Source organism: Loxodonta africana, chromosome 3, assembly GCF_030014295.1.
Source record: "Loxodonta africana isolate mLoxAfr1 chromosome 3, mLoxAfr1.hap2, whole genome shotgun sequence".
Taxonomy (NCBI): Eukaryota; Metazoa; Chordata; class Mammalia; order Proboscidea; family Elephantidae; genus Loxodonta; species Loxodonta africana.
This window is the reverse complement of record NC_087344.1, coordinates 177,466,386-177,491,047: the sequence shown is the minus strand read 5'-3', so window position 1 is coordinate 177,491,047 and position 24,662 is coordinate 177,466,386. Positions and strand designations below refer to the sequence as shown.

The following is a 24,662-nucleotide window of genomic DNA, read 5'->3' as shown; positions in this document are numbered from 1 at the left end:
AAGAAGCCTGGCAGACCTGAGCCACAAAGGAACCTCTCTTTGTGCTACTGCTCTGCTCTCAGTAGCAGATTGCTATTGCCTTGTACTTTATTCAGTGCTCATACTGGAGACAGAAGGGCACTAGGTTCTCCTGCTGCAGTCGCAGACTTAGGCCCTGTATGCCTGTGAGTCAGGTTGGATATTCTAAATGTTCCTTCACCTACCCTCTCTACCCTTCCCCAACCCTGTATCCTTGTACCAGACCTGGGGGAGAGCTTGAACTGGAGCAAGTTTCCTGCTTCTCCCCCAACAATGTTTTGTTTATATCAGTGTAAGATCCTGGTCTAGAGTGGATTTTGGCCCACCCCTAGTAGCAGAAGAGGATTTGAAGCATTTACTGATAAAGATCAAAGACCACAGCCTTCAGCATGGATTACATCTCAACATAAAGAAAACAAAAATCCTCATAACTGGACCAATAAGCAATATTGTGATAAACAGAGAAAATATTGAAGTTGTCAAAGATTTCATTTTACTTGGATCCACAATCAACACGCATGGAAGCAGCAGTAAAATCAAATGATCCATTGGGCATATCTGCTGCAAAACACCTTTTTAAAGTTGTGAAAAAGCAAAGATGTCACCTCGAGGACTAAGGTGCACCTGACCCAAGCCAGGGTATTTTCAGTCACTTCATATGCATGAGTAAGCTGGACTATGAATAAGGAAGACACGCCTTTAAGTTATGGTGTTGGTGAAGAATATTTACTATACCGTGGACTGCCAGAAGAATGAACAGATCTATCTTGGAAGAAGTACACCTGGAATGCTTCTTAGAAGCAAGGATGGCAAGACTTCATCTCACAGACTTTGGACATGTTATCAGGAGGGACTAGTCCCTAGAGAAGGACATCATGCTTGGTAAAGTAGAGGTTCAGCGAAAAAGGAAGACCTTCGACGAGACGGATTAATTCAGTGGCTGCAACGGTGGGCTCAAACATAGCAATGACCGTGAGGGTGGTTGAGGACTGGGCAGTGTTTCGTTGTGTTGTACAAAGGGTCGCTGTGAGTCAGCTGACTCAACGGCACCTAACAACAACGGCCACCAGTAGCAGAAGGCTGATTTCTCTACTCTCCTTCAGTGTCAGCTGGCCTTTGCCAGTGATCAAAGGGTGGGCAGATTCCTACCCCTTACCCAGCAAGAGACAGTTTTTGCTTTTACCCCTCTTTTAGCGGCAACTGAGCTTTTCTCTGGGCAGGGTGTATGAGAGTTTCATTTTTAGTTGTTTAAAATTTTTCCTTAACATCTTTATATATCGTATTTTAGTGTCTCTTCAGAAGGGTAGTACTTGACGGGCAGAGGCTGAATCTTAAATTCATAGAGAGGGATGCCTGCTCTTTGGTTTTTATTATAATATATCAATGTGTTTGTTCTTTTCCAGCTTAGGCTTGATTTCCGACTCTTTTCACATGTTTTTCGATAGCACTGCCATTTTGGCTGGATTGGCAGCTTCTGTTATTTCCAAATGGAGAGATAATGATGCTTTCTCTTATGGGTAAGACTTTTAAAAACATTTTTATTGACGTACAAGATATACAGAAAAATACACAAATCTTAATTACACTCAGTGACTTTTCATAAATGGAACCCACTTGTATAACTTGCACCCTTGAGACCACCTCATGCCTCCTTTATATCTCTCTAAGGGCAACCACTTTCCACAGATTAGCTTTGCCTGTTTTTGAACATTATATAATTGGAATTTGCAGTGTGTATTTTGTATTGTGCATCTAAGTTTGTTTGTTTAGAAGGTATGGCATTTTGATTTTACCAAAACTTTTTAGGTAGGACTGTTACTATACAGGTGAATTCTTAGCTCTTAACCATATTTTATTTTTTGAGAAGAAGAAAAAAAGGATTTCAGTATAGGAAAATGATCATGTTTCTTTTATTATTTTTTTTTCCTTTTTCTTTTTGGAGTGATATTTTGCCGTTAAAGTATTCAAAATCACTATTTCCTAATACGGTTTTATATTTTTATCTTCTTTGCCCTGCTTCTATGTAAAAGACTTCTCATACTTTTGCTGCATTTGGCCAAGCAGACATTTGGAGAGTGCTTTTGTGGTGAAGGAGCTGTACTGAATGACCCAGTCTTACCTCTGAACTGAGTACCCTTAGAAGTAGAGCTTGCTTTTTGCTGTCTCCTTTAGGAAGAAGCAGTGGAGTTTTGATGATTTGACTTATGCTGCTTGAGGTTTTCCTTTTATCAGCACATAGACTATTTTGCCTTGTAATTATATTTAAGTGTCAGCAAAGCTCAGACTAACATGAGTTTTCTTTCCTCCCTACCCCCTTTCACTTTCCTGCTCCCATCTGTCTCCTGCTTACTTGTCAGTTCTTTCCCTTCCTCCCCTTTCTTCTTCATTGTGACCATTCTCTCCCATTTTCTGCCCTCTCTTCATCTGTCTTTCCTAATTTCTCTCCTTTTTTTGCCTTGTCCCCATCCTCATATTCTTTGTTTTTCTCTCATCTTCTCCTGGGCTGCCTTCCCCATCCCTTGTTCTTTTGTTCTAGTATATGGGCTTGTGCTTGTGATCTTTCTCTGTCACTCTCTCTCTCTTCTGCCTCCTTCTTTCTCCTCTTCCCTTCCTTTCTCATCTTTCTCCTTCTCCACCTTTTCTTTCTTTCTCTTTTCTCTTAATCTCTCCCTCGACCCTTTACCACCTTACTTGTTGAGCTTTCTTATTCTCCCTCTCCACCTCTCTTAACGTGTCCAGGTCTATTTCTTTTTCCTTTTCCTTTCCTAGTTTCTCATCCTCCTGCAGATTCTCCTTCCCTGAGTCTCCCTTTCCTGTGCAGTTTTGGTTGTTCTCCCCTTCTGTTTACACCCTTTCTGTTCTATGCACTGTCTCCTGTACCCGTGATTCTCTCTTTTACTCTTCCTTCCTTACTCCTTCATCTTCTCCCCAGCTTTGCTCTTCCTTCTTTGGCAGTCACACACACTCTCTCTTGCACATGTTCTTGCTCTCTTCATATTATTTATTGAGGGCCCGCTATGAGTCAAATACTCTGCTGTATTTAATGATACAAGAAAGAGTAAGACATACTCCTGCCTTGAAGGAACTTGTGATCTGATGGGGAAACAGTTCTGTAAAAATACCTTAACAACTCTGCATGGTGACAAGTGCTAAAGGATATATATATGAAGTTCTTTGGTAGAACTTGCTGACTTTAACTTTCACCAAATGGGGATGATTATTTGTAAAATTATAAAAAGTGAAAAAAAAATTCTATCTTTTGGTAGTGTAGGGCAAGAGACCCTTATCTCTGTAAGTTCAAACATTTTTTACAGCCCTGTGTTGCTGATATTTAAATAATCTCGAACCGTAGCTATTAAAAGGACTTCTGGTAGTGCAGTGATTAAACTCTTGGCTGCTAACTGAACCCACCAGCTGCTCCATGGGAAAAAGATGTGGTGGTTTGCTTTCACAATGAGTACAGCCTTGGAAACCCTATCAGGCAGTTCTACTCTGCCCTTTATGGTTGCTATGAGTCTGAATTGACTCAGTGGCAATGGATTTTTCGGGTTTTTTTTTTTTTTAAGCTATTAAGGAGCCCTGGTGGCACAAATGGTTAAGCACTAGGCTGCTAACCAAAAGGCTGGTGGTTTGCACCCACCCAGTGGCTCTGTGGGAGAAAGACATGGTGATCCGCTTCCATGAAGATTACAGCCAAGAAAACCCTATGGGGCAGCTCCACCCATCACATGGGGTCACTGTGAGTGAAGATGTAACTCAGCGGCACTTAGCAACAACAACATAGCTATTAAAGGAGTCCCTGGGTGGTGCACATGGTTAAGCACGTGACTAATATGCCAAAGGTTGGCAGTTCGAACCCACCCAGAGGCATCTTGGGGGATAGGCCTTGTGATCTGCTTTTAAAAGTTCACAGCTTTGAAAACCCTATGGAGTAATTCTACTCCGCACACATGGGGTCGTCAGAATTGATGGCAGCTATATTTTAAATCACTAAAGATTATATGTAAAGTTATATTTTTGCTTTTTGGAAAAGTGGTAATTCATGTATGTCGTATATCAGAAATATAACTGGAATATCTTGTTCAACAATCTTTCTTGATAAACCCAAACCCAGTGCCGTCGAGTCGATTCCGACTCATAGCAACCCTATAGGACAGAGTAGAACTGCCCCATAGAGTTTCCAAGGAGCGCCTGGCGGATTCAAACTGCCGACTCTTTGGTTAGCAGCTGTAGCACTTAACCACTACACCACCAGGGTTTCCTCTTGATAAACAGCAGGTGACAATTAAAAATTCTTCCTAGGTCTTTAATTCTTGAGGTACCTTTTGTTTCACATTTAGAATGCGTTGTCACCTGCTGTAAGGATAGTTTTGCTAGCTTTGAGTACCTCCAGTAGCGTAGCAGATTTTATTATTCAACTTTAACTTGTTAATATGAGAGTAATATTTTTGCCACCTTTTTAAAAATTTCCTATCCTATTCTCCACTTTTTTATTATTACTCATACTGTCCTCTCCTTATTTGCATTCTAAAAAAATCTTTCAGGTAGGGAGAATTTAGAGAATAAAAGCTTGAAACTATTAATAGTTGCCGTAGCTCAGGCTGCTAACCAAAAGATTGACAGTTCTAATCCATCAGCTGCTTCCTATGAGGCAGTTCTGCTCTGTCCTGCATGGTCGCTGTGAGTCAGAATGGACTCCACAGCAGTGGGTTTGGTTTGTATTTTTTGGTAGTAGTAAATGATAGCAATAGTTAACTACTGGTGTGAGCACATCAGAATGAAAGTGAATAGGCTAAGCCTAGGGATGAAGCCCAAAAAAACCTCCAATTCAAGATAATCACAATAGCCAACTGCCTCTGTAATAGAGGAAACAATAGGGGGAATCTGAGGGGCCGAGAAGGCCTTTCAGTATTTCTTTATGTAAAAATCACCTTTGTGTCTTGCTACATTCCTGTTTTGAAACAGCAAAGCCAACATAAAAGTAATATGCAGCTTGTAGGTAGATAGATACATACATACATGCTTGTATACGTATGTACATATATATATTTTTTGCCCTGACAGAAGAATCCAAACACCAACTGCTTCATTAGGCAACAGCTCTTAACCACATTCATGAATTACACATTCTAATTCTCTGACGCACCCTGTTCAAGTAAACATTAAACATAGTCATTTGTAAATGCATGTGGGTCTGGTTTTTACAGGGTTTTCGTTTTAAACATGCAACCAAGGTTAGCAAATAGATCGAGCCTAATTAAATCATTTATCTGAATTTATGGACCACCTACTAAGCCGGGCTTTTGGGACAAAAATGTGCCTGAAAAAACATTTCCACCTTTGAGCTTAAAACCTAGTGGAACTCAAGAGCAAAAAGCTTTCAATCAGGCAGGCATTAACTATGGATTAGAAGTATGGGTTAAAAGAAAGTGCTTTTTATTTTTTTAACAGTAACCCTGTTGAGTTATTAAATAAATTCCTAAGGGTGGGTTGTGGAAAGCAGGCTGCAAATTATTTGAATTTAATGAACTTTTTCTCCAGAAAAAAGTACATACGTTCTTTGACAAATAATAAGTCATTTGCGTTAGAAGGTAGATATATATGCTATGTGGGAATGTACTTGGCAGGGCAAACTCCAACATAATTGGATAGTGCACATTTTAAATAGTTTATTCTCTTTAAACATATTTTTACAGTAAAAATTGTATTATGTATTAGAAGTTTAGATAGAAAGTTAGAGAAAGCAGCATTTTGATGCTTCCATTATATTGTTTAAGGACCAGAGAGATTAACCGCTGTTAGCACCCTTTGAATGATGCTTGAACATGTAAAATGCCAAGTTAAAGTTGTTTCTTAATGACTTTAACTAAGCTAAATATACTTTATGGAAAAATAAAATCTTTCCCCAATGCTTCACACAGGTAGGAAGCAGAAAGCTTCAGAAGTCCATGGAGAAAAAGACAGGTATTTTGAAAATAGTTTAATTAGAATTATATGAAGCTAGAATTGATTCTAAAAATAGGTAATTGAAAAATGTTTGCTAAATTTATTAATCTTAGAAGAAGAGTGATAGAAATATAAACCTCAAGTTGTCTCGGGAATAATTCAAAAACCATTTTATTTCCCTTCAGATCAAAGCTCTACTTTCTAAAGATTTGAAATCGGAAAGGTACAAAGCAGAAAGTATTAGGCATTCTTAGAAAAGGAGGAATTAAAATGTTATAAAATCCCTTTTTTCTGGCACCTTTCTTTTACTTTTTATCCTTGGATCTTTCCTTCTTTGCCCACTTGTCTGGCCCTATTCTTCTTTCTCCCGTGGCAACTTGAGATTTACATTTCTGTGGAAAGTCTTTCTAAACCTACTTACTCTAAGAAGGTCTTTTGATTGGCTTATAGAAATCTATGTGTTTTGGGGCATTCTAGTATTAAACATAATTCATGATGTTTAAAACGTATTCCCTCAGTTCTACAATTTATATAAAATTTACAAAATAAAACATACCGTATACTATAAATACTGGAACCTTGCTGGCTGGCCACTTAAAACCATGTTATATGGTTTAGACTCTCTGAACGTATGTAAATTTGTGATTTGATTTTTGGGAAATAACTTACTAATTCAGTTGTTCACTTTGCTCTTCTTTAGGTATGTTAGAGCGGAAGTTCTGGCCGGCTTTGTCAATGGCCTGTTTTTGATCTTCACTGCTTTTTTTATTTTCTCAGAAGGAGTTGAGGTATAGTAGATAATGATTAGAGTCAGTAAATTCTGTAATGAAAATCTTTGTTAAAGATACACGTAAATGAGCTGTTTTCACATTGTCATTAAGTATTGAAAGCAGCCTTGGGTTTGATAAAATAGTATATGTGTATAGGAGGGGCTTATAAAATAATTGAAAAAAAATTAAAAATACGTGGAATCACTTGAGTTGGAAAAGAAGTAAATGACAGTGCTTTACAAGCCATGACTGAAGTGTTGACGCTGTGAAAAGCAGGGGTACAGCCTGGGTTGTGAGGTCAGCTGGGAAGAGTACTTAAAGTGGAACCTGAAAGTTTTGCCAATGAACTTTTAATGCTTGGTAATTAAAAAGAAAGAAAGAAAAATTAAAGATTAATGAACTTAAAATGATAAGGCAGTATTTCAAGATACCAAAGAAGGACAGGTCTTGAACCAAATGGTCATGGTTTTAAATATTTATATTATTAAAAAATAGCAATCCTTACCTTTTCTTAGAATATGTGAGCACTAGGTTTTATTGCTGTAAACTATTTTTGGCAGATATTTTTGGAGTACTTTTAATTCTGAAAGCAACTAAAGGTTTTTTTTTTTTAATTGCTTTATGTTCTTATCAGGTGATCATTTAGAACTTATATCAATGCTGTTTGTTTGTATTGTGTGTTTTCTAGAGAGCATTAGCCCCTCCAGATGTACACCATGAGAGACTGCTACTTGTTTCAATTCTTGGGTTTGTGGTAAACCTAATAGGAATATTTGTTTTCAAGCATGGCGGTCATGGACATTCTCATGGCTCTGGTATGATGGTTAGAACCCTTTGTTTCTTCATATTCTACAAGGTTTCTGTTATAATTACTCATTTTTGAAAATTAAAAATTCTTTAAAAGTTAAGCTGCTGTATATTGATTTTTAATAATAAGAGTACTGTGTTAATACACTTTTATGGAGGCCTTCTTTAATTATCTCTCCCACATTTTCACGCCATTCTCATTTCCTCCTCAGGTTATTATGTTATCTGTTTTTTGCAGAATTTGATAAGCTAATCATGTTATCAGTTTGGTTTGAATTCTTTTAGATCTCTGTAGCTTGTCTGTTTAGTATGATACCATTTATACAAAACAAACATCAGAAAACCACAAAAGAAATCTATTAAAATTTTTTATTGTGTGTGTGTATGTATGTACGAAATTTACTATACACTGTGTCTTTGAGATCCTTCCATTTGGTATGTATCAGTCTACCTTGCCTTTTTAAAGCCCCATAAAAGTCCATGTTATAGGTTACCATGGTTGATTTAGCTAGTCTTCTGTGGATACACTTGCAGCTTTTCACTACTCCTTAGGAAGTATACCCTTGTGAACATGATAGAGCATTTGTCCTATATGGTTTTATAGCTTTAGCTCTTATATTTAGTCTATGAGACATCTTGAGTTAACTTTTGTATATAGTGTGAGGTAAGGGTTCAAAATCATTTTCTTGCATGTAGATATTTAGTTGTCCCAGTATCATTTGTTGAGAAGATTATTTTTCCCCCATTGAATTGTCGTGGCACCCTTGTCAAAAATCAGTTGACCGTAAATGTGAGGGCTTCTTTCTGGACTCTTGATTCTATTCCATTCATCCGTATGTCTGTCTTTGTGTAAGCACCATTCTGTTTTTAACTAATATAGTTTTGGAGTAGTCCTTAAAATTGGGCAGTATGAATTATTTAACTTTCTTCTTTTTCAGTATTGTTTTGGCTCTTTGGGATCCCTTGCATTTCTGTATAAATTTTAGGATCAGCTTTTCAGTTTCTCCAAAGGAGTCAGTTGGGATTTTGTTAGGGATTGTATTGAATCTGTAGGTCAATTTGGGGAGTAATACTATCTTAACAATATTAAGCCTCCCTATTAATGATCATGGTATGTCTTTCCATTTATTTATATCTTGTTTAATTTCTTTGAGCAATATTTTACAGTTTTTAGTATTTGAGCCTTATATTTCTTTCGTTAAAGTTATCTGTAGGCATTTTGTTCTTTTTGCTGTTATTATAAGTGAGATTGTTTTCTTAATTTCGTTTTTGGATTGCTCATTGCTAGTGCATAGAAACACAATTGAAATTTATGTATTAATCTTGTATCCCGCCACACTGCTGAATGTCATTTATTAGTTCTAATAAGTTTTTTGTGGCTTACTTCAAAAAAACCAGTTGACGTCAAGTCAGTTCTAACTGATAGCGAACCTATAGCTTCCTTAGCATTTTTATTTATAAGATCATGTCATTGGCAAATATAGAATTTTACTTCTTCCTTTCCAATGGATGCCTTTTGTTTGTTTATTCGTTTGTTCTTTCACTCATTACTTAATTGCTCTGGCTAGATCCTTTAGTACAGTGTTAAGAGTGGTGAGAATGGAATTCTTGACTTTTTCTTGATATTAAGGAGAACATATTCAGCCTTTCTCCATTAAGTATGATGTTAGCTGAGGGTTTTTCATGAATGCTGTTTGCCAAGTTGAGGAAGTTCCCCACTCTTCCAAATTTGAGTGTTTTTATCATGAAAGGGATGTTCGATTTTGTCAAATGTTTTTCTCTGCATCTATTGAGATACTTTTGTGAGTTTTATCCTTTTTTCAATTAATATGGTACATGACATTGATTGAATTTCAGGTTAACCAACCTTTGCATTCTTGGGATAAATACCACTTGGTCACAGTGTATAATCCTTTTTATAACTGCATTCAGTTTGCTAGTATTTTGCCAAAATTTTGTATCTTTGTTTATAAGAGATATTTGTCTATAGTTTTGTTGTGATGCCTTTATTTGGTTTTGGTATCAGGGTAATACTGGTCTTATACAATGAAGTCAGCAGTGTTCCTTCATCTTTTTTTTGGAAGAGTTGTGATGTACTAGTATTAATTCTTTAAATGATAAAAGTTATCAGTGAAGTCATCTGGGCCTAGCTTTTCTTTGCTGGAAGTTTTTAAAGCAATAGCTTTGCAAGTTATAGATCTATTCAGATTTTCTCTTTCTTCTTGAGTAAGTTTTGGCAATTCGTGTGTTTCTAGGAATTTATTGATTTCATATAAGTTAATCTACTTTGTTGACCTACGTTTGTTTTTATTATTCCTTATAATTCTGTTTTTTATTTCCCTAAGATAGTAGTGATATCCGTTCTTTCATTCTTGATTTTCATAATTTGTGTCTTTCATTTTTTTCTTTTTCAGCCTAGATAAAAGTTTGTCAGTTTTGTTGATCTTTTCAAAGAACCAAATTTTGGTTTCATTGAGTATTGTTTTTCTATTTCTATTTCATTCTATTTCTGCTGTAATAGCTATTTCCTTCTTCTGCTTGCTTTGGGTTCATTCTTTTGATTCTTATCTTAAGGTGGAAGTTTATATTATTGATTTGAGATCTTTTTTAATTTGGCATATACAGCTATAAGTTCCAACTGTAAGTTTCTGAGCATCGCTCTAATTATAACTCATAAGTTTTGGTATGTTATGTTTTTGTTTTTATTCATCTCAGAGTAGTTTCTAATTTCCCCGTGGTTCCTTCTCTAAGTGTGTTGTTTAACTTTCACATGTTTATGAATTTCTCTAATTTTCTTCTGTTGTTGATTTCTAATTTAATTCCATTATAGTCAGATGACATCTTCATGCTTTTAGTATTTTTAATCTGTTGAAGTTTGTTTTATTGCCTACCATTTGGTCTGTGCTGGAGAATGGCCTGTGTTCCCTTGAAAGGAATATGTATTCTGCTGTTGTTGGGTGGAGTGTTCTAAAAGATGTCTGTTAGGTCTAGTTGGTGTATAATATTGTTCAGCTCTTACATTGCTTTGCTGATCTGCTGCCTAGTTTTTCTATCCATTATTGAAAGTGGGATATTGAAGTCTCCAACTATTGTTGTTGAATTGGCTATATTTCCATTCATTTCTGTCTGCTTTTCCTTCATATACTTTGGAGCTCTGTTGTTCATTACATATATGTTTGTAATTGTTATATTTTCTTGACAGATTGATTTCGTTACAAGATACTCTTTTTTATCTCTTGCAGCAATTTTTGTCTTAAAGTCTGGCTTGTCTGACATTAGTATAGCCTCTTCAGCTCTCTAATGTTTATTGCTTGCAGTATATTTTTTCCGCTTTCTTCCTTTCAATCTGTCTTTGAATTTAGAGTTTCTTTTGTAGTCAGAATACAGTTGGATCATTTTTTTCTCTGACAGCCTCTGCCTTTTGATCAGGGTATTTAAACCATTTACATTTAATGTAATTACCACTAAGGTAGGATTTATGTCTCCCAGTTTAATATTTGTTTTCTGTATCTTCTGTCCTTTATGTTTTTCTATTACTCAATTTTTGCCTTTTATGTTGAATAATTTCTAATGTACCTTTTTAATTCATTTGTTTCTTTTACTATTTATTTTCTTAATGGTTGCCTTGGGGATTATGAGTAGCATCTTAACTTAAAATGATATAGTTCAGATTAATAGTATCTTAAACCTTGGTGGGGTAGTGGTTAAGAGCTACGGCTGCTTACCAAAAGTTCGGCAGTTCGAATCCACCAGGTACTCCTTGGAAACCCTATGGGGCAGTTCTATTCTGTTCTTTAGGGTCATTGTGAGTTGAAATGGACTTGATGGCAACATGTTTACGGGTGGCTTAGTGGTTAAGAACTTGGCTGCTAACCAAAAGATCAGCAATTTGAGCCCACCAGGCACTCATTGGAAACCCTATGGGGCAATTCTCTGTCCTATAGGGTCGCTATGAGTTGAAGTCGACTCAATGGCAACGAGTTAACTGGAAACCCTGGTGGCATAGTGGTTAAGTGCCACGGCTGCTAACCAAAGGGTCAGCAGTTCGAATCCGCCAGGCACTCCTTGGAAACTGTGGGACAGTTCTACTCAGTCCTATAGGGTCTCTACAAGTCGGAATCAACTCGACGGCACTGGGTCTTGTTTTGTTTTGGTAAATTTATTAGTATACAAAAACTTTGCATCAGTACATCTCCAGTCTTTTCCCCTCCTTTGTACTATCATTATAAAACAAATTACATTTTTATGCATATGACACAGTTTTATTATTGTTGCTTTATGCCATTGTCTTTTAAAACAGGTAGGAGAAAAAATGAGTTACAAATACAAATAGGTTTATACTCTTTCAAAGTACCTATGTAATTACCTTTACCAGTGCTCTTTTTTTTGTGTGTGTGGATCTGAGTTACCATCTAGTGTTTTTTCGTTTCAGCCTGAAGGACTCTCTTTAATATTCTTTGCAGGGCAGGTTTTTGTTTATCTGGAAATGTCTTAATTTCTCCTTCATTTTTAAAGGAAAGTTTAGCTGGATAAGGAATTTTTGTTTGACGGTCTGTGTCTTTCAACAATTTGCAGATGTCATTCCACTGTGTTTTGGCCTTCGTGGTTTCTGTGGAGAAGTCAGCTGTTATTGAGTCCTTTGTATACGATAAGTTGTTTTTCTCTTTGTGTTTGGTTTTCATCAGTTTGATTATCATGTGTCGAGGTGTGGCCCTGTTTGAATTTATTCTACTTGGAGTTTATTGAGCTCCTTAAATGTGTAGGTTAATATTTTACATCAAATTTGGGAAGTTTTCAGCCATAATTTCTTCACATATTTTTCCTGCCTCTTTTCTCTTCTTTTGAGACTCCTGTTATGCTTTTGTTGGTGTGCTTGATGTTTCCACAGGTCCCTGAAGCTCTGATCGTTTTTCTTAATTTTTTTTTCTTTCTTTTTCTTCGTCACACTGGATAAACTCTATTGACTCGTCTTTAAGTTTGCTCTTCTTGCAGCTTAAATCTGTTATTGAGCCCCTTTAGTATATTTTTTATTTCGGTTACTATACTTTTCAACTGTTGACTTTGTTTGGTTCTTTTTTTTATAATTGTTAGTCCCTTACTGATACTTTCTGTTTGGTGAGTGTTTTAGTTTTGTAGTGCTGCTTTAACAGAAATACCACAAGTGGGTGACTTTAGAAACAGAAATTTATTTTCTCACAGTTTAGGAGGCTCAGAGTCTGAATTCAGGGCACTGGTTCTAGGGGAAGGCTTTCTTTCTCCATCAGCTCTGGGGAAAGGGCCTTGTCTCTTTTCAGCTTCTGTTCCTTGGTTCCTTTGCAGTCCTCATGTGATGTGTGTCTTCTCCATTTGTGAGATACACATCACATTATATTATTTTTCTTATTACGTGACTTTCATGGCCTAGTTCATTACATTCCATATTCCATGCAGTATGTGCCCATTGAGGTCTCTGCTAGCCTTTTTTTTTTTTTCAAAGTTCTTGTTTTAATTTTTAACCTGTCTTCTTAGAGTCGGTATAATTTAGTGGTCAGCCAGTGATTAGTCAGAAAATATTCTTACATGCCTTGCCTGTATGTCTTGCACTCTTTGAAAAGGGAATCTGTGTGAGAACACATGCCTTTAAGCTTTAGACACTTTACAAGATGGCCTTAGCTTTCATTTCTTGCTTGTGCAGGGCCTCAAGGTCAGCTAGAGGTGAGTGACTGGTGGTTGTGCCTTTCCCAGATAGTTCCTGCATGCATGCAGCCTTTTAGACCTCAGGAATATGTTGGAGGCTTTCAGAGTTTCATATGATCATCTAGTTCTCCAGGAATTCCTTTTAAATTGCAGTTCAGGTTCTTGTTTTCCCTAACTGAAATCACAACCTTGGGCATCTGACATGTTGCTACACATTTGCTGTTGTTTTGGTAATACCCCTTGCCCTCACTCCTCAGCTGACCTGAGCTTTAAGCCTAATGGCCACCACGCTCTGAGAGCAGTTTCAGAGCAATTTCAGGCAAAGTACTGATTGTGGTTTGGAGATGGAGCTTTTAGCAGAGCTCCAAAAGAGATCAGATCCCTTCGTTGGCCACAGTGCTGCTGACTTTTCACTACCTTGCCACTGGCAGGAAGGGAGAATAAGAATCACATGAAGTTAAAATGTCACGGACCCCACTGTCTTACCGAGGTTCAGTAGTTTTTCTTGGGCAGATGATGTTCATTCTGTGGCTTTGGCTGATTGCCCAAGTTGGGAAATGGTTGATAGTTAGCTGTTTAAGAGAGAGAGCTAGCTCACCAAGGTTCGTTCTAGAGGTCGATCTCCCCACATTTATGATTTGTTACTTATTTAATAGTGTGGGGTTTGATTTTTTGGTATTGAGGATTTTTGTGAAGTGTTTCTAAGGGATATTTTTGATTTGGGTAGCATCCAGTCTTTTTCTGTGCTTCAGAATAGCTTCTATAAGATGGGCCTTATTTTTTTCCTGATGGTTTAGTAGTTTTTACGGAGTCCTGGTGGTGCAGTGTTTAAGTGCTCAGCTACTAGCCACAGGTCTGCAGTCCAAACCCACTACCTGTTCTGTGGGAGAAAGATGTGGCGGTCTGCTTCCATAAAGATTAGAGCCTTGGAAACCCTACGGGGCAATTTTTTTCTGTCCTATAGGGTCACCATGAATTGGAATCTGCTAGATGGCAGTGAGTTTCGTTTTGGTTTAGGAGACATTATCATTATTATTTTGTTTTTTTTAAGGATTCTACCTGCTTTAATATAAGTTTACTGATGCTTACTTGAATATAGCAGCTTCCCTGCCTCTGCCTCAATGTGATCATATGCATATATCTTGTTTTATCTTTGTTAGTGCATGTAATAATACTTTGCAAATTTTTTTGCCCAGATTTGTCTTTGTTGTTCATGGCTTTATCCCCAGTGCCTAGAATAATGTCTAGAACATAGTATTTTCCTAATAAATATTTTCAAATGAATGGGTAGCATTATATAATATCTCTGAGTATTTCTCATTGTCATCTCCAGTAAGGCCCATGACTTCCTTTCATGCTTTCATTTCCTTCTTACCCCATAGTAGAAACTCTGTCAGTATTGTTTAATAAATGAATAACACTTTTTACAAGTAAATGTTTATTGAATTGAATATGGTTTTAGAGCTGGTTTTTTTTTTTTTTAACTAATGTCAGTATTATTATAGCCATTTATGTAATTATGTTTTTACATACCTTCTGTTCTAATACTCTTTGTTTTCTAGGTCATGAACACAGTCATTTCCTCTTTAATGGTGCTCTAGATCAGGCACATGGCCATGGAGATCATTGCCATAGTCATGAATTGAAATATGGTGCTGCACATAGCCATGATCACGCTCATGGACATGGACACGGACACTTTCATTCTCATGGTGAGTACAGTGTTCTAGATATAATACATAAGTTATATAGATTACTTTTCCTTGTTGAAATATTCTTTAAAGGATAATACAGTCAACTTCCTTTCTCATGAATCAGTCTAAGTGATTCCCAGGGCTAGTTTATCTTCAATATATTGAGAAATTGACTCAGTATAAGGCAGTGATTGTAACTTTTTTTCAATGAGTATATCATAATAAAATGACACTGTTTTAAATGAGTGTTAGTGAATAAGGGTCATTTCTGGTTTAGCAACTGAAAATCATGATTTTTTAAAAATATAACCAGGCCTTTTGTATTATATAGACTTGTAAAAAATACAATGGGGTTTTTAAACTTTCATGTTTTTGTTGTACTCTTTGATTGTTATCACTTGATATTTACCTCCATGTTCCCTTGGAAATCTTTATATGTTCATCTTTATAGCATTGAGTACTAAGTTATAGAGTAATTCTCAACTCAAATAATTAATGTTTATTTTAAAATTGTATTTTAAATTGTTTATTCATGAAATTGCAGAGTATAGATTAATAGGCAGAAGCCATCTATTAGGTGATACACTTTGATTAATCTTTAAATTGTTGTTAGCTACCTTTGAGTCAGCCCCCTGTTCATGGCAAACCCATTCACAACGGGATCAGACTGTTTTTGATTCATAGGCTAATTTTCACATGTAGAACACCAGGCCTTTCTTCCTAGTCTTAGTTTATAAATGTGCAACTGAGGCACAAAAAGATAAAATTTAGTATATTTAAAAAAAAAAAAAAAAACTTTTTGTTGAGTCGGTTCTGACTCATAGTGACCCTGTAGGACAGAGTAGAACTGCCCCAAAGAGTTTCCAAGGAGTGCGTGGTCGACTCGAACTGCTGACCTTTTTTGATTAGCACCTCTTAACCACTACGCCACCAGGGTTTCCTGTATATTTATCAGTTACTAGTATAAACCAAAAAACCTGTTGCCGTCGAGTCAATTCCGACTGATAGCGACCTTATAGTAATGGGTAAATAGAAATTTGAGGCCAAAACCTATGCTTTTACCTGCTATTCTTTTATTCCCATTCAACAAATGTTTATTGAGAATTTACTATACGCCAAGTACTGTCCCAGGCATTTGGAATAGAGCAGTGAATAAAATAAAGTCTCCTGCCCTTGTGGAGCTGACGTTCAGTGAGAAAGACAGACAAGAAACAATAACATAATACATACCATAGTTTATTGACTCTAAAATGGCAGTTATATAAATGCACCATTATTCTATGTGCCACTAAAGAATGTTGCTGATTAATTGCTGGAAGTTATAATAATGCACCCTGATTTCATGTATGTTAAAATGTGAAAAAATTGTGCAACTTAGAATGATTAACCCATTACTGTTGAGTTGATTTCACCTCATAGCCACTGTAGAGTTGATTACATATGGTAAATAAATTATTTAGCGCATACTAAAATAACCCATTGCTGTTGAGTTGATTCCGACTCATAGCAAACCCACGTGACAGAGTAGAACTGCCCCATAGGGTTTTCTTGGCTGCGATCTTTTTTTTTTTCCAAGACAACATAACATTTTGATTAGTATTGTTTTTAGAATAGTAAACTAGAGGAGTATCATAACATCATCATTGTCACCATAAACATCCTGGAAACAGTCGTCGAGTAGGTTCCATGAGCCAGGCACTCACTGTCTGAAGCACTTAGCATGTATTGTCTCTTTTAGTCCTCATAACCATTTTTCTATCAGAGTCATATTATTTCTTAATCTTCAGAATATACTGAACAGTTTTTCAACTGTTTTACAAACTGAATCTTTTCTTGGTAATACTTGGACTTTTTTTTTTTTTTTTAATAACTTTTATTAAGCTTCAAGTGAACGTTTACAAATCCAATCAGTCTGTCACATATAAGTTTACATACATCTCACTCCCTACTCCCACTTGCTCTCCCCCTCTTGAGTCAGCCCTTTCAGTCTCTTCTTTCTTGACAATTTTGCCGGCTTCCCTCTCTCTCTATCCTCCCATCCCCCCTCCAGACAAGAGTTGCCAACACAATCTCAAGTGTCCACCTGATATAATTAACTCACTCTTCATCAGCGTCTCTCTCCCACCCGCTGACCAGTCCCTTTCATTTCTGATGAGTTGTCTTCGGGGATGGTTCCTGTCCTGTGTCAACTGAAGGTCTGGGGAGCATGGCCACCGGAATTCCTCCAGTCTCAGTCAGACCATTAAGTTTGGTCTTTTTATGAGAATTTGGGGTCTGTATCCCACTTATCTCCTGCTCCCTCATGGGTCCTCTGCTGTGCTCCCTGTCAGGGCAGTCATCGATTGTGGCCGGGCACCAACTAGTTCTTCTGGTCTCAGGATGATGTAGGTCTCTGGTTCATGTGGCCCTTTCTGTCTCTTGGGCTCTTAGTTGTCGTGTGGCCTTGGTGTTCTTCATTTTCCTTTGCTCCAGGTGGGTTGAGACCAATTGCTGCATCTTAGATGGCTGCTTGTTAGCATTTAAGACCCCAGACGCCACATTTCAAAGTGGGATGCAGAATGATTTCCTAATAGAATTATTTTGCCAATTGACTTAGAAGTCCCCGCAAACCGTGTTCCCCAGACCCCTGCACTTGCTCCGCTGACCTTTGAAACATTCATTTTATCCCAGAAACTTTGTTTTTGGTCCAGTCCAATTGAGCTGACCTCCCATGTATTGAGTGTTGTCTTTCCCTTCACCTAAAGCAGTTCTTATCTACTGATTAATCAATAAAAAACCCTCTCCCACCCTCCCTCCCTCCCCCCCTCGTAACCACAAAAGTATGTGTTCTTCTCAGGTTTACTATTTCTCAAGATCTTCTAATAGTGGTCTTATACAATATTTGTCCTTTTGCCTCTGACTCATTTCGCTCAGCATAATGCCTTCCAGGTTCCTCCATGTTATGAAATGTTTCAGAGATTCGTCACTGTTCTTTATCGATGCGTAGTATTCCATTGTGTGAATATACCACAATTTATTTACCCATTCATCCGTTGATGGACACCGTGGTTGCTTCCAACTTTTTGCTATTGTAAACAGAGCTGCAATAAACATGGGTGTGCATGTATCTGTTTGTATGAAGGCTCTTGTATCTCTAGGGTATATTCCTAGGAGTGGGATTTCTGGGTTGTATGGTAGTTCTATTTCTAACTGTTTAAGATAACGCCAGATAGATTTCCAAAGTGGTTGTACCATTTTACATTCCCACCAGCAGTGTATGAGAGTTCCAATCTCTCTGCAGCCTCTCCAACATTTATTATTTTGTGTTTTTTGGATTAATGCCAGCCTTGCTGGTGTGAGATGGAATCTCATCGTAGTTTTAATTTGCATTTCTCTAATGGCTAATGATCGAGAGCATTTTCTCATGTATCTGTTGGCTGCCTGAATATCTTCTTTAGTGAAATGTGTGTTCATAATCCTTTGCCCACTTCTTGATTGGGTTGTTTGTCTTTTTGTGGTTGAGTTTTGACAGAATCATGTAGATTTTAGAGATGAGGCGCTGGTCTGAGATGTCATAGCTGAAAATTCTTTCCCAGTCTGTAGGTCGTCTTTTTACTCTTTTGGAGAAGTCTTTAGATGAGCATAGGTGTTTGATTTTTAGGAGCTCCCAGTTATCGGGTTTCTCTTCATCATTTTTGGTAATGTTTTGTATTCTGTTTATACCTTGTATTAGGGCTCCTAGGGTTGTCCCAATTTTTTCTTCCATGATCTTTATCGTTTTAGTCTTTAGGTCTTTGATCCACTTGGAGTTAGTTTTTGTGCATGGTGTGAGGTATGGGTCCTGTTTCATTTTTTTGCAAAGGGATATCCAGTTATGCCAGCACCATTTGTTAAAAAGGCTATCTTTTCCCCAGTTAATTGACACTGGTCCTTTGTCAAATATCAGCTGCTCATACGTGGATGGATCTATGTCTGGGTTCTGAATTCTGTTCCATTGGTCTATGTGTCTGTTGTTGTACCAATACCAGGCTGTTTTGACTACTGTGGCTGTATAATAGGTTCTGAAGTCAGGTAAGGTGAGGCCTCCCACTTTTTTCTTCTTTTTCAGTAGTGCCTTGCTTATCCGGGGCTTCTTTCCCTTCCATATGAAATTGGTGATTTGTTTCTCTATCCCCCTAAAATATGACATTGGAATTTGGATCGGAAGTGCGTTAAATGTATAGATGGCTTTTGGTAGAATAGACATTTTTACTATGTTAAGTCTTCCTATCCATGAGCAGGGTATGTTTTTCCACTTAAGTATGTCCTTTTGAATTTCTTGTAGTAGAGCTTTGTAGTTTTCTTTGTATAGGTCTTTTACATCCTTGGTAAGATTTATTCCTAAGTATCTTATCTTCTTGGGGGCTACTGTGAATGGTATTGATTTGGTTATTTCCTCTTCGGTGTTCTTTTTGTTGATGTAGAGAAATCCAAGTGATTTTTGTATGTTTATTTTATAACCTGAGACTCTGCCAAACTCTTCTATTAGTTTCAGTAGTTTTCTGGAGGATTCCTTAGGGTTTTCTGTGTATATAATCATGTCATCTGCAAATAGTGATAACTTTACTTCTTCCTTGCCAATCCGGATACCTTTTATTTCTTTGTCTAGCCTAATTGCCCTGGCTAAGACTTCCAACACGATGTTGAATAAGAGCAGTGATAAAGGTCATCCTTGTCTGGTTCCCGTTCTCAAGGGAAATGCTTTCAGGTTCTCTCCATTTAGAGTGATATTGGCTGTTGGCTTTGCATAGATGCCCTTTATTATGTTGAGGAATTTTCCTTCAATTCCTATTTTGGTAAGAGTTTTTATCATAAATGGGTGTTGGACTTTGTCAAATGCCTTTTCTGCATCAATTGATAAGATCATGTGGTTTTTGTCTTTTGTTTTATTTACGTGATGGATTACGTTAATGGTTTTTCTGATATTAAACCAGCCTTGCATACCTGGTATAAATCCCACTTGATCAGGGTGAATTATTTTTTTGATGTGTTGTTGGATTCTATTGGCTAGAATTTTGTTGAGGATTTTTGCATGTATGTTCATGAGGGGTATAGGTCTATAATTTTCTTTTTTTGTAATGTCTTTACCTGGTTTTGGTATCAGGGAGATGGTGGCTTCATAGAATGAGTTGGGTAGTATTCCGTCATTTTCTATGCTTTGGAATACCTTTAGTAGTAGTGGTGTTAACTCTTCTCTGAAAGTTTGTTAGAACTCTGCAGTGAAGCCGTCCGGGCCAGGGCTTTTTTTTTTTGGGAGTTTTTTGATTACCGTTTCAATCTCTTTTTTTGTTATGGGTCTATTTAGTTGTTCTACTTCTGAACGTGTTAGCTTAGATAGGTAGTGTTTTTCCAGGAATTCATCCATTTCTTCTAGGTTTGCAAATTTGTTAGAGTACAATTTTTCATAATAATCTGAAATGATTCTTTTCATTTCATTTGGTTCTGTTGTGACGTGGTCCTTCTCATTTCTTACTCGGGTTATTTGTTTCCTTTCTTGTATTTCTTTAGTCAGTCTAGACAATGGTTTATCAATTTTGTTAATTTTTTCAAAGAAGCAGCTTTTGGCTTTGTTAATTCTTTCAATTGTTTTTCTGTTCTCTAATTCATTTAGTTCAGCTCTAATTTTTATTATTTGTTTTCTTCTGGTGCCTGATGGATTCTTTTGTTGCTCAGTTTCTATTTGTTCAAGTTGTAGGGACAGTTCTCTGCTTTTGGCTCTTTCTTCTTTTTGTATGTGTGCATTTATTGATATAAATTGGCCTCTGAGCACTGCTTTTGCTGTGTCCCAGAGGTTTTGATAGGAAGTATTTTCATTCTCGTTGCTTTCTATGAATTTCCTTATTCCCTCCTTAATGTCTTCTATAACCCAGTCTTTTTTCAGAAGGGTGTTGTTCATTTTCCAAGTATTTGATTTCTTTTCCCTAGTTTTTCTGTTATTGATCTCTAGTTTTATTGCCTTGTGGTCTGAGAAGATGCTTTGTAATATTTCGATGTTTTGGACTCTGCAAAGGTTTGTTTTATGACCTAATATGTGGTCTATTCTAGAGAATGTTCTATGTGCGCTAGAAAAAAAAGTATACTTTGCAGCAGTTGGGTGGAGAGTTCTGTATAAGTCAATGAGGTCAAGTTGGTTGATTGTTGTAATTAGATCTTCCGTGTCTCTGTTGAGCTTCTTACTGGATGTCCTGTCCTTCTCTGAAAGTGGTGTGTTGAAGTCTCCTACTATAATTGTGGAGGTATCTATCTCGCTTTTCAATTCTGTTAAAATTTGATTTATGTATCTTGCAGCCCTGTCATTGGGTGCATAAATATTTAATATGGTTATGTCTTCCTGATCGATTGTCCCTTTTATCATTATATAGTGTCCTTCTTTATCCTTTGTGGTGGATTTAAGTCTAAAGTCTATTTTGTCAGAAATTAATATTGCTACTCCTCTTCTTTTTTGCTTATTGTTTGCTTGATATACTTTTTTCCATCCTTTGAGTTTTAGTTTGTTTGTGTCTCTAAGTCTAAGGTGTGTCTCTTGTAGGCAGCATATAGATGGATCGTGTTTCTTTATCCAGTCTGTGACTCTCTGTCTCTTTATTGGTGCATTTAGTCCATTTACATTCAGGGTAATTATAGATAAATAAGTTTTTAGTGCTGTCATTTTGATGCCTTTTTATGTGTGTTGTTGACAATTTCATTTTTCCACATACTTTTTTGTGCTGAGGCGTTTTTCTTAGTAAATTGTGAGATCCTCATTTTCATAGTGCTTGACTTTATGTTAGTTGAGTCGTTACGTTTTTCTTGGTTTTTATCTTGAGTTATAGAGTTGTTATACCTTTTTGTGGTTACCTTATTATTTACCCCTATTTTTCTAAGTAAAAACCTAACTTGTATTGTTCTATATCGCCTTGTATCACTCTTCATATGGCCGTTCAATGCCTCCTGTATTTAGTCCCTCTTTTTGATTATTGTGATCTTTTACCTATTGACTTCCATGATTCCCTGTTATGTGTATTTTTTTTTTTTTTTGTAATTAATCTTAATTTGTTTTTGTGATTTCCCTATTTGAGTTGATACCAGGACGTTCTGTTTTGTGACCTTGTGTTGTGCTGATATCTGATATACTTGGACTATTTTAAAGGCAATGAGGAGTCCCTACGTGGTGCAAATGGTGCGAATCTACCCAGAGGTGCTTCAGACGACAGGCCTGACAATTGGCTTCCAATAGATTACAGCTTTGAAAGTCCTGTGGAGCAGTTCCACTCTGAAACATGTAGGGTCACCATGAGTCAGAATCGACTCTATTGCAACTAACGACAACAACAATCATGAACCTTCTCCCTTAGCCTCCCGTCAGGTTGAATTTCCTTTGGCTGTTCAACTGCCGTTCATAATGCACAGTTCAGAGTCCATAAACCAGCGGGTACTCTCTTCTAAATGGACTCCAGTTTACCTATGCTGTCTGTTCTATTTATATTATCCTGCATATTCATTTTAAAGTGTAGCATTCAACATGAAACATAACAATACTAGCAGTGGAAATAGCTGTGTTGGGCAGAGAACCTTTTTTTTAATTGTGCTTTAGGCAGGTGAAAGCTTACAGCTCAAGTTAGTTTCTCATTCAAAAATTTATACACATGCTGTTTTATGACATTGGTTACAGCTCCCACAATGTGACAGCACTCTCTCCCTTTCCACCCTGGGTTCCCTGTGTCCATTCATCTAGCTCCTGTCCTTTCCTGCCTTTGCTTTTGGGCAGGCATTGTCCATTTGGTCTTGTATATTTGACTGAACTAAGGAGCACATTCCTCACGTGTGTTATTTTTTGTCTAATCTTTGTCTGAAAAGTGAGCTTCAGTAGCGGTTTCATTTCCAAGTTAGCCGAGTGTCTGGGATCCATAGTCTCAGGGGTTCCTCCAGTCTCTGTCAGACCACTAAGTCTGGTCTTTTTTTGTGAACTTGAGTTTTGTTCTGCATTTTTCTCCCACTCTGTGCGGGACTCTGTTGTGATCTCTGTCAGTGTGCTTGGTGGTGGTAGCTGGGCACCATCTAGTTCTTCAGGGCTCGAGCTGGTGGAGGCTCTGATTTATGTGGTCTGTTAGTCCTTTGAACTAATATTTTCCTTGTGTCTTTGGTTTTCTTCATTATTCTTTGCTCTGGATGGGATGATCTTAACCTGTTGTTCTGCCTTCAGTTTTGTATAGCCAATCAGAGACACAAAGGTAATGTGGCCATGATTCTGATTTGCTTGTAAGAGACATTCTAGTCTCTCTGGGAAGTCCTGTGAGCTTCATATTTATTGAATGACGCAGTGTGAGTAAAGCTAGCCGTATTTAAAAAAAGATGTAAATCTCGGAGACCTAAGCAGTAAAGCTCTATTTCTTGCTCTTAGGTTGATGGCGTAGAGTGGGGGCTGTGTTCCTCATAACAATTCAGGGGTCAAGGCTCCTTCCATCTACAGGCTTCTCAATCTTTAGGCCCTTGTGATCCTCTACTGGCTTTTCTACTCTGAGCTGGCGGGGAGAGAGTACATGGAAGATCATGCAGGCATTCTTATGGTCCTGAAAGTGGTTTACTTCTCATATTTCTTTGTCCACAACTCAGTCATATAGTAATACCTAATTCAGTGGAGCCATGTATTTTAGCTGTATACCTAAAAGGAAGAAGAAATGGGCTTGGTAAGCAACTAGCGAGTCTCTGCCACACATGTCAAGTTATATATCCAAGAGGGCTTTCAGATTTTATATAGGGGTGATTTATGTTGTCTTATATAACTATTTTATTAGTACAGCAGAGTATACATTTCAAAATAATTTTGTAAAAAATGACTGTCCTTATCCTGGCTTACTACCTATAGACAGAAATCTGTCTCAGAGACTGCCTCTTGGTACCTTGATGAGCTTGATTTTTAGAACAGTTTTACTTTTGACTGTAAGCAGGGCTTTCGGGGTAGCTATCTCCTCCTCTGCACATAGCAGTGCCATATCCAGACAGGATCATTGTGCAGCCTTATGCTTTTATACATATTTCTCTGACATTGTTACAGTGTTCTGTGAAGCTCCAGTGACAAGGGCTTGTCAGCCTTTTGGTGCTGTGAGCCAAGAACTGTGACTCCAGGCAGGCTTTCTGTTAGTCATGATCCTCAAGCTTGTGAGTCCTCCTGATGATTCCCTTGAAGCAAATGTTGCTTATCAGTTCCCTTGCTTTCCTATATTTTCTGCTTTAATGTTAAAGCTGATTAATATCTTTAAGGTATTTAAGTGTAGAAATTGCCGTATTTTTTCATCAAAAAGGCAAAACGAAAAAAAGTATTTTATCTCTTCTGTGTGGAAAGCTTGCCACATCCATCTAGAAGCTATGGGAAAGCTACTGTTTGTCAGAGTCAAGTTATCCTGCATTCTGTCCTGGCTTCATTTCCTGGACTTCTTTTAACTTCAAGCAGTGGATTTGGTTTTCTTTGAGTTTTCCCATTGTAAAATTAACGTGTTGTTGGGTGCTGTCAAGTCAATTTTGACTTATAGCAACCCCATGTGACAGAGTGGAGCAACCCATAGGGTTTTCTTGGCTGTAATCTTCATAGAAGCAGATCACCAGTTCTTTCTCCGGCAGAGCTGCTGAGGGTGTTCAAAGCACCAACCTTTCAGTTAGCAGCTGATGCTTAACCGTTGTGCCACTAGGGCTCCTTAAAAATAGCATATTAAAGGACTTTCACAATGTTTTTAATTACTGTGATTTTTACAAGATA

The 24,662-nt window shown here is 37.3% G+C and overlaps 1 protein-coding gene across 2 annotated transcripts in view; it reads left to right on the top strand.

Moving 5' to 3' along the window:
* Window positions 1–24,662, top strand: part of SLC30A7 (solute carrier family 30 member 7) — a 90,816-nt gene that overhangs the window by 19,304 nt on the left and 46,850 nt on the right. Inside the window, exons 3-6 of one of the 2 annotated variants that reach the window (XM_064282483.1) lie at window positions 1,422–1,535; window positions 6,665–6,752; window positions 7,423–7,549; window positions 14,780–14,929. In XM_064282483.1, the coding sequence (XP_064138553.1) occupies window positions 1,422–1,535; window positions 6,665–6,752; window positions 7,423–7,549; window positions 14,780–14,929 (479 nt within the window). The remainder of the gene's footprint in view (window positions 1–1,421; window positions 1,536–6,664; window positions 6,753–7,422; window positions 7,550–14,779; window positions 14,930–24,662) is intronic. The other variant, XM_064282485.1, reaches the window with a different exon arrangement.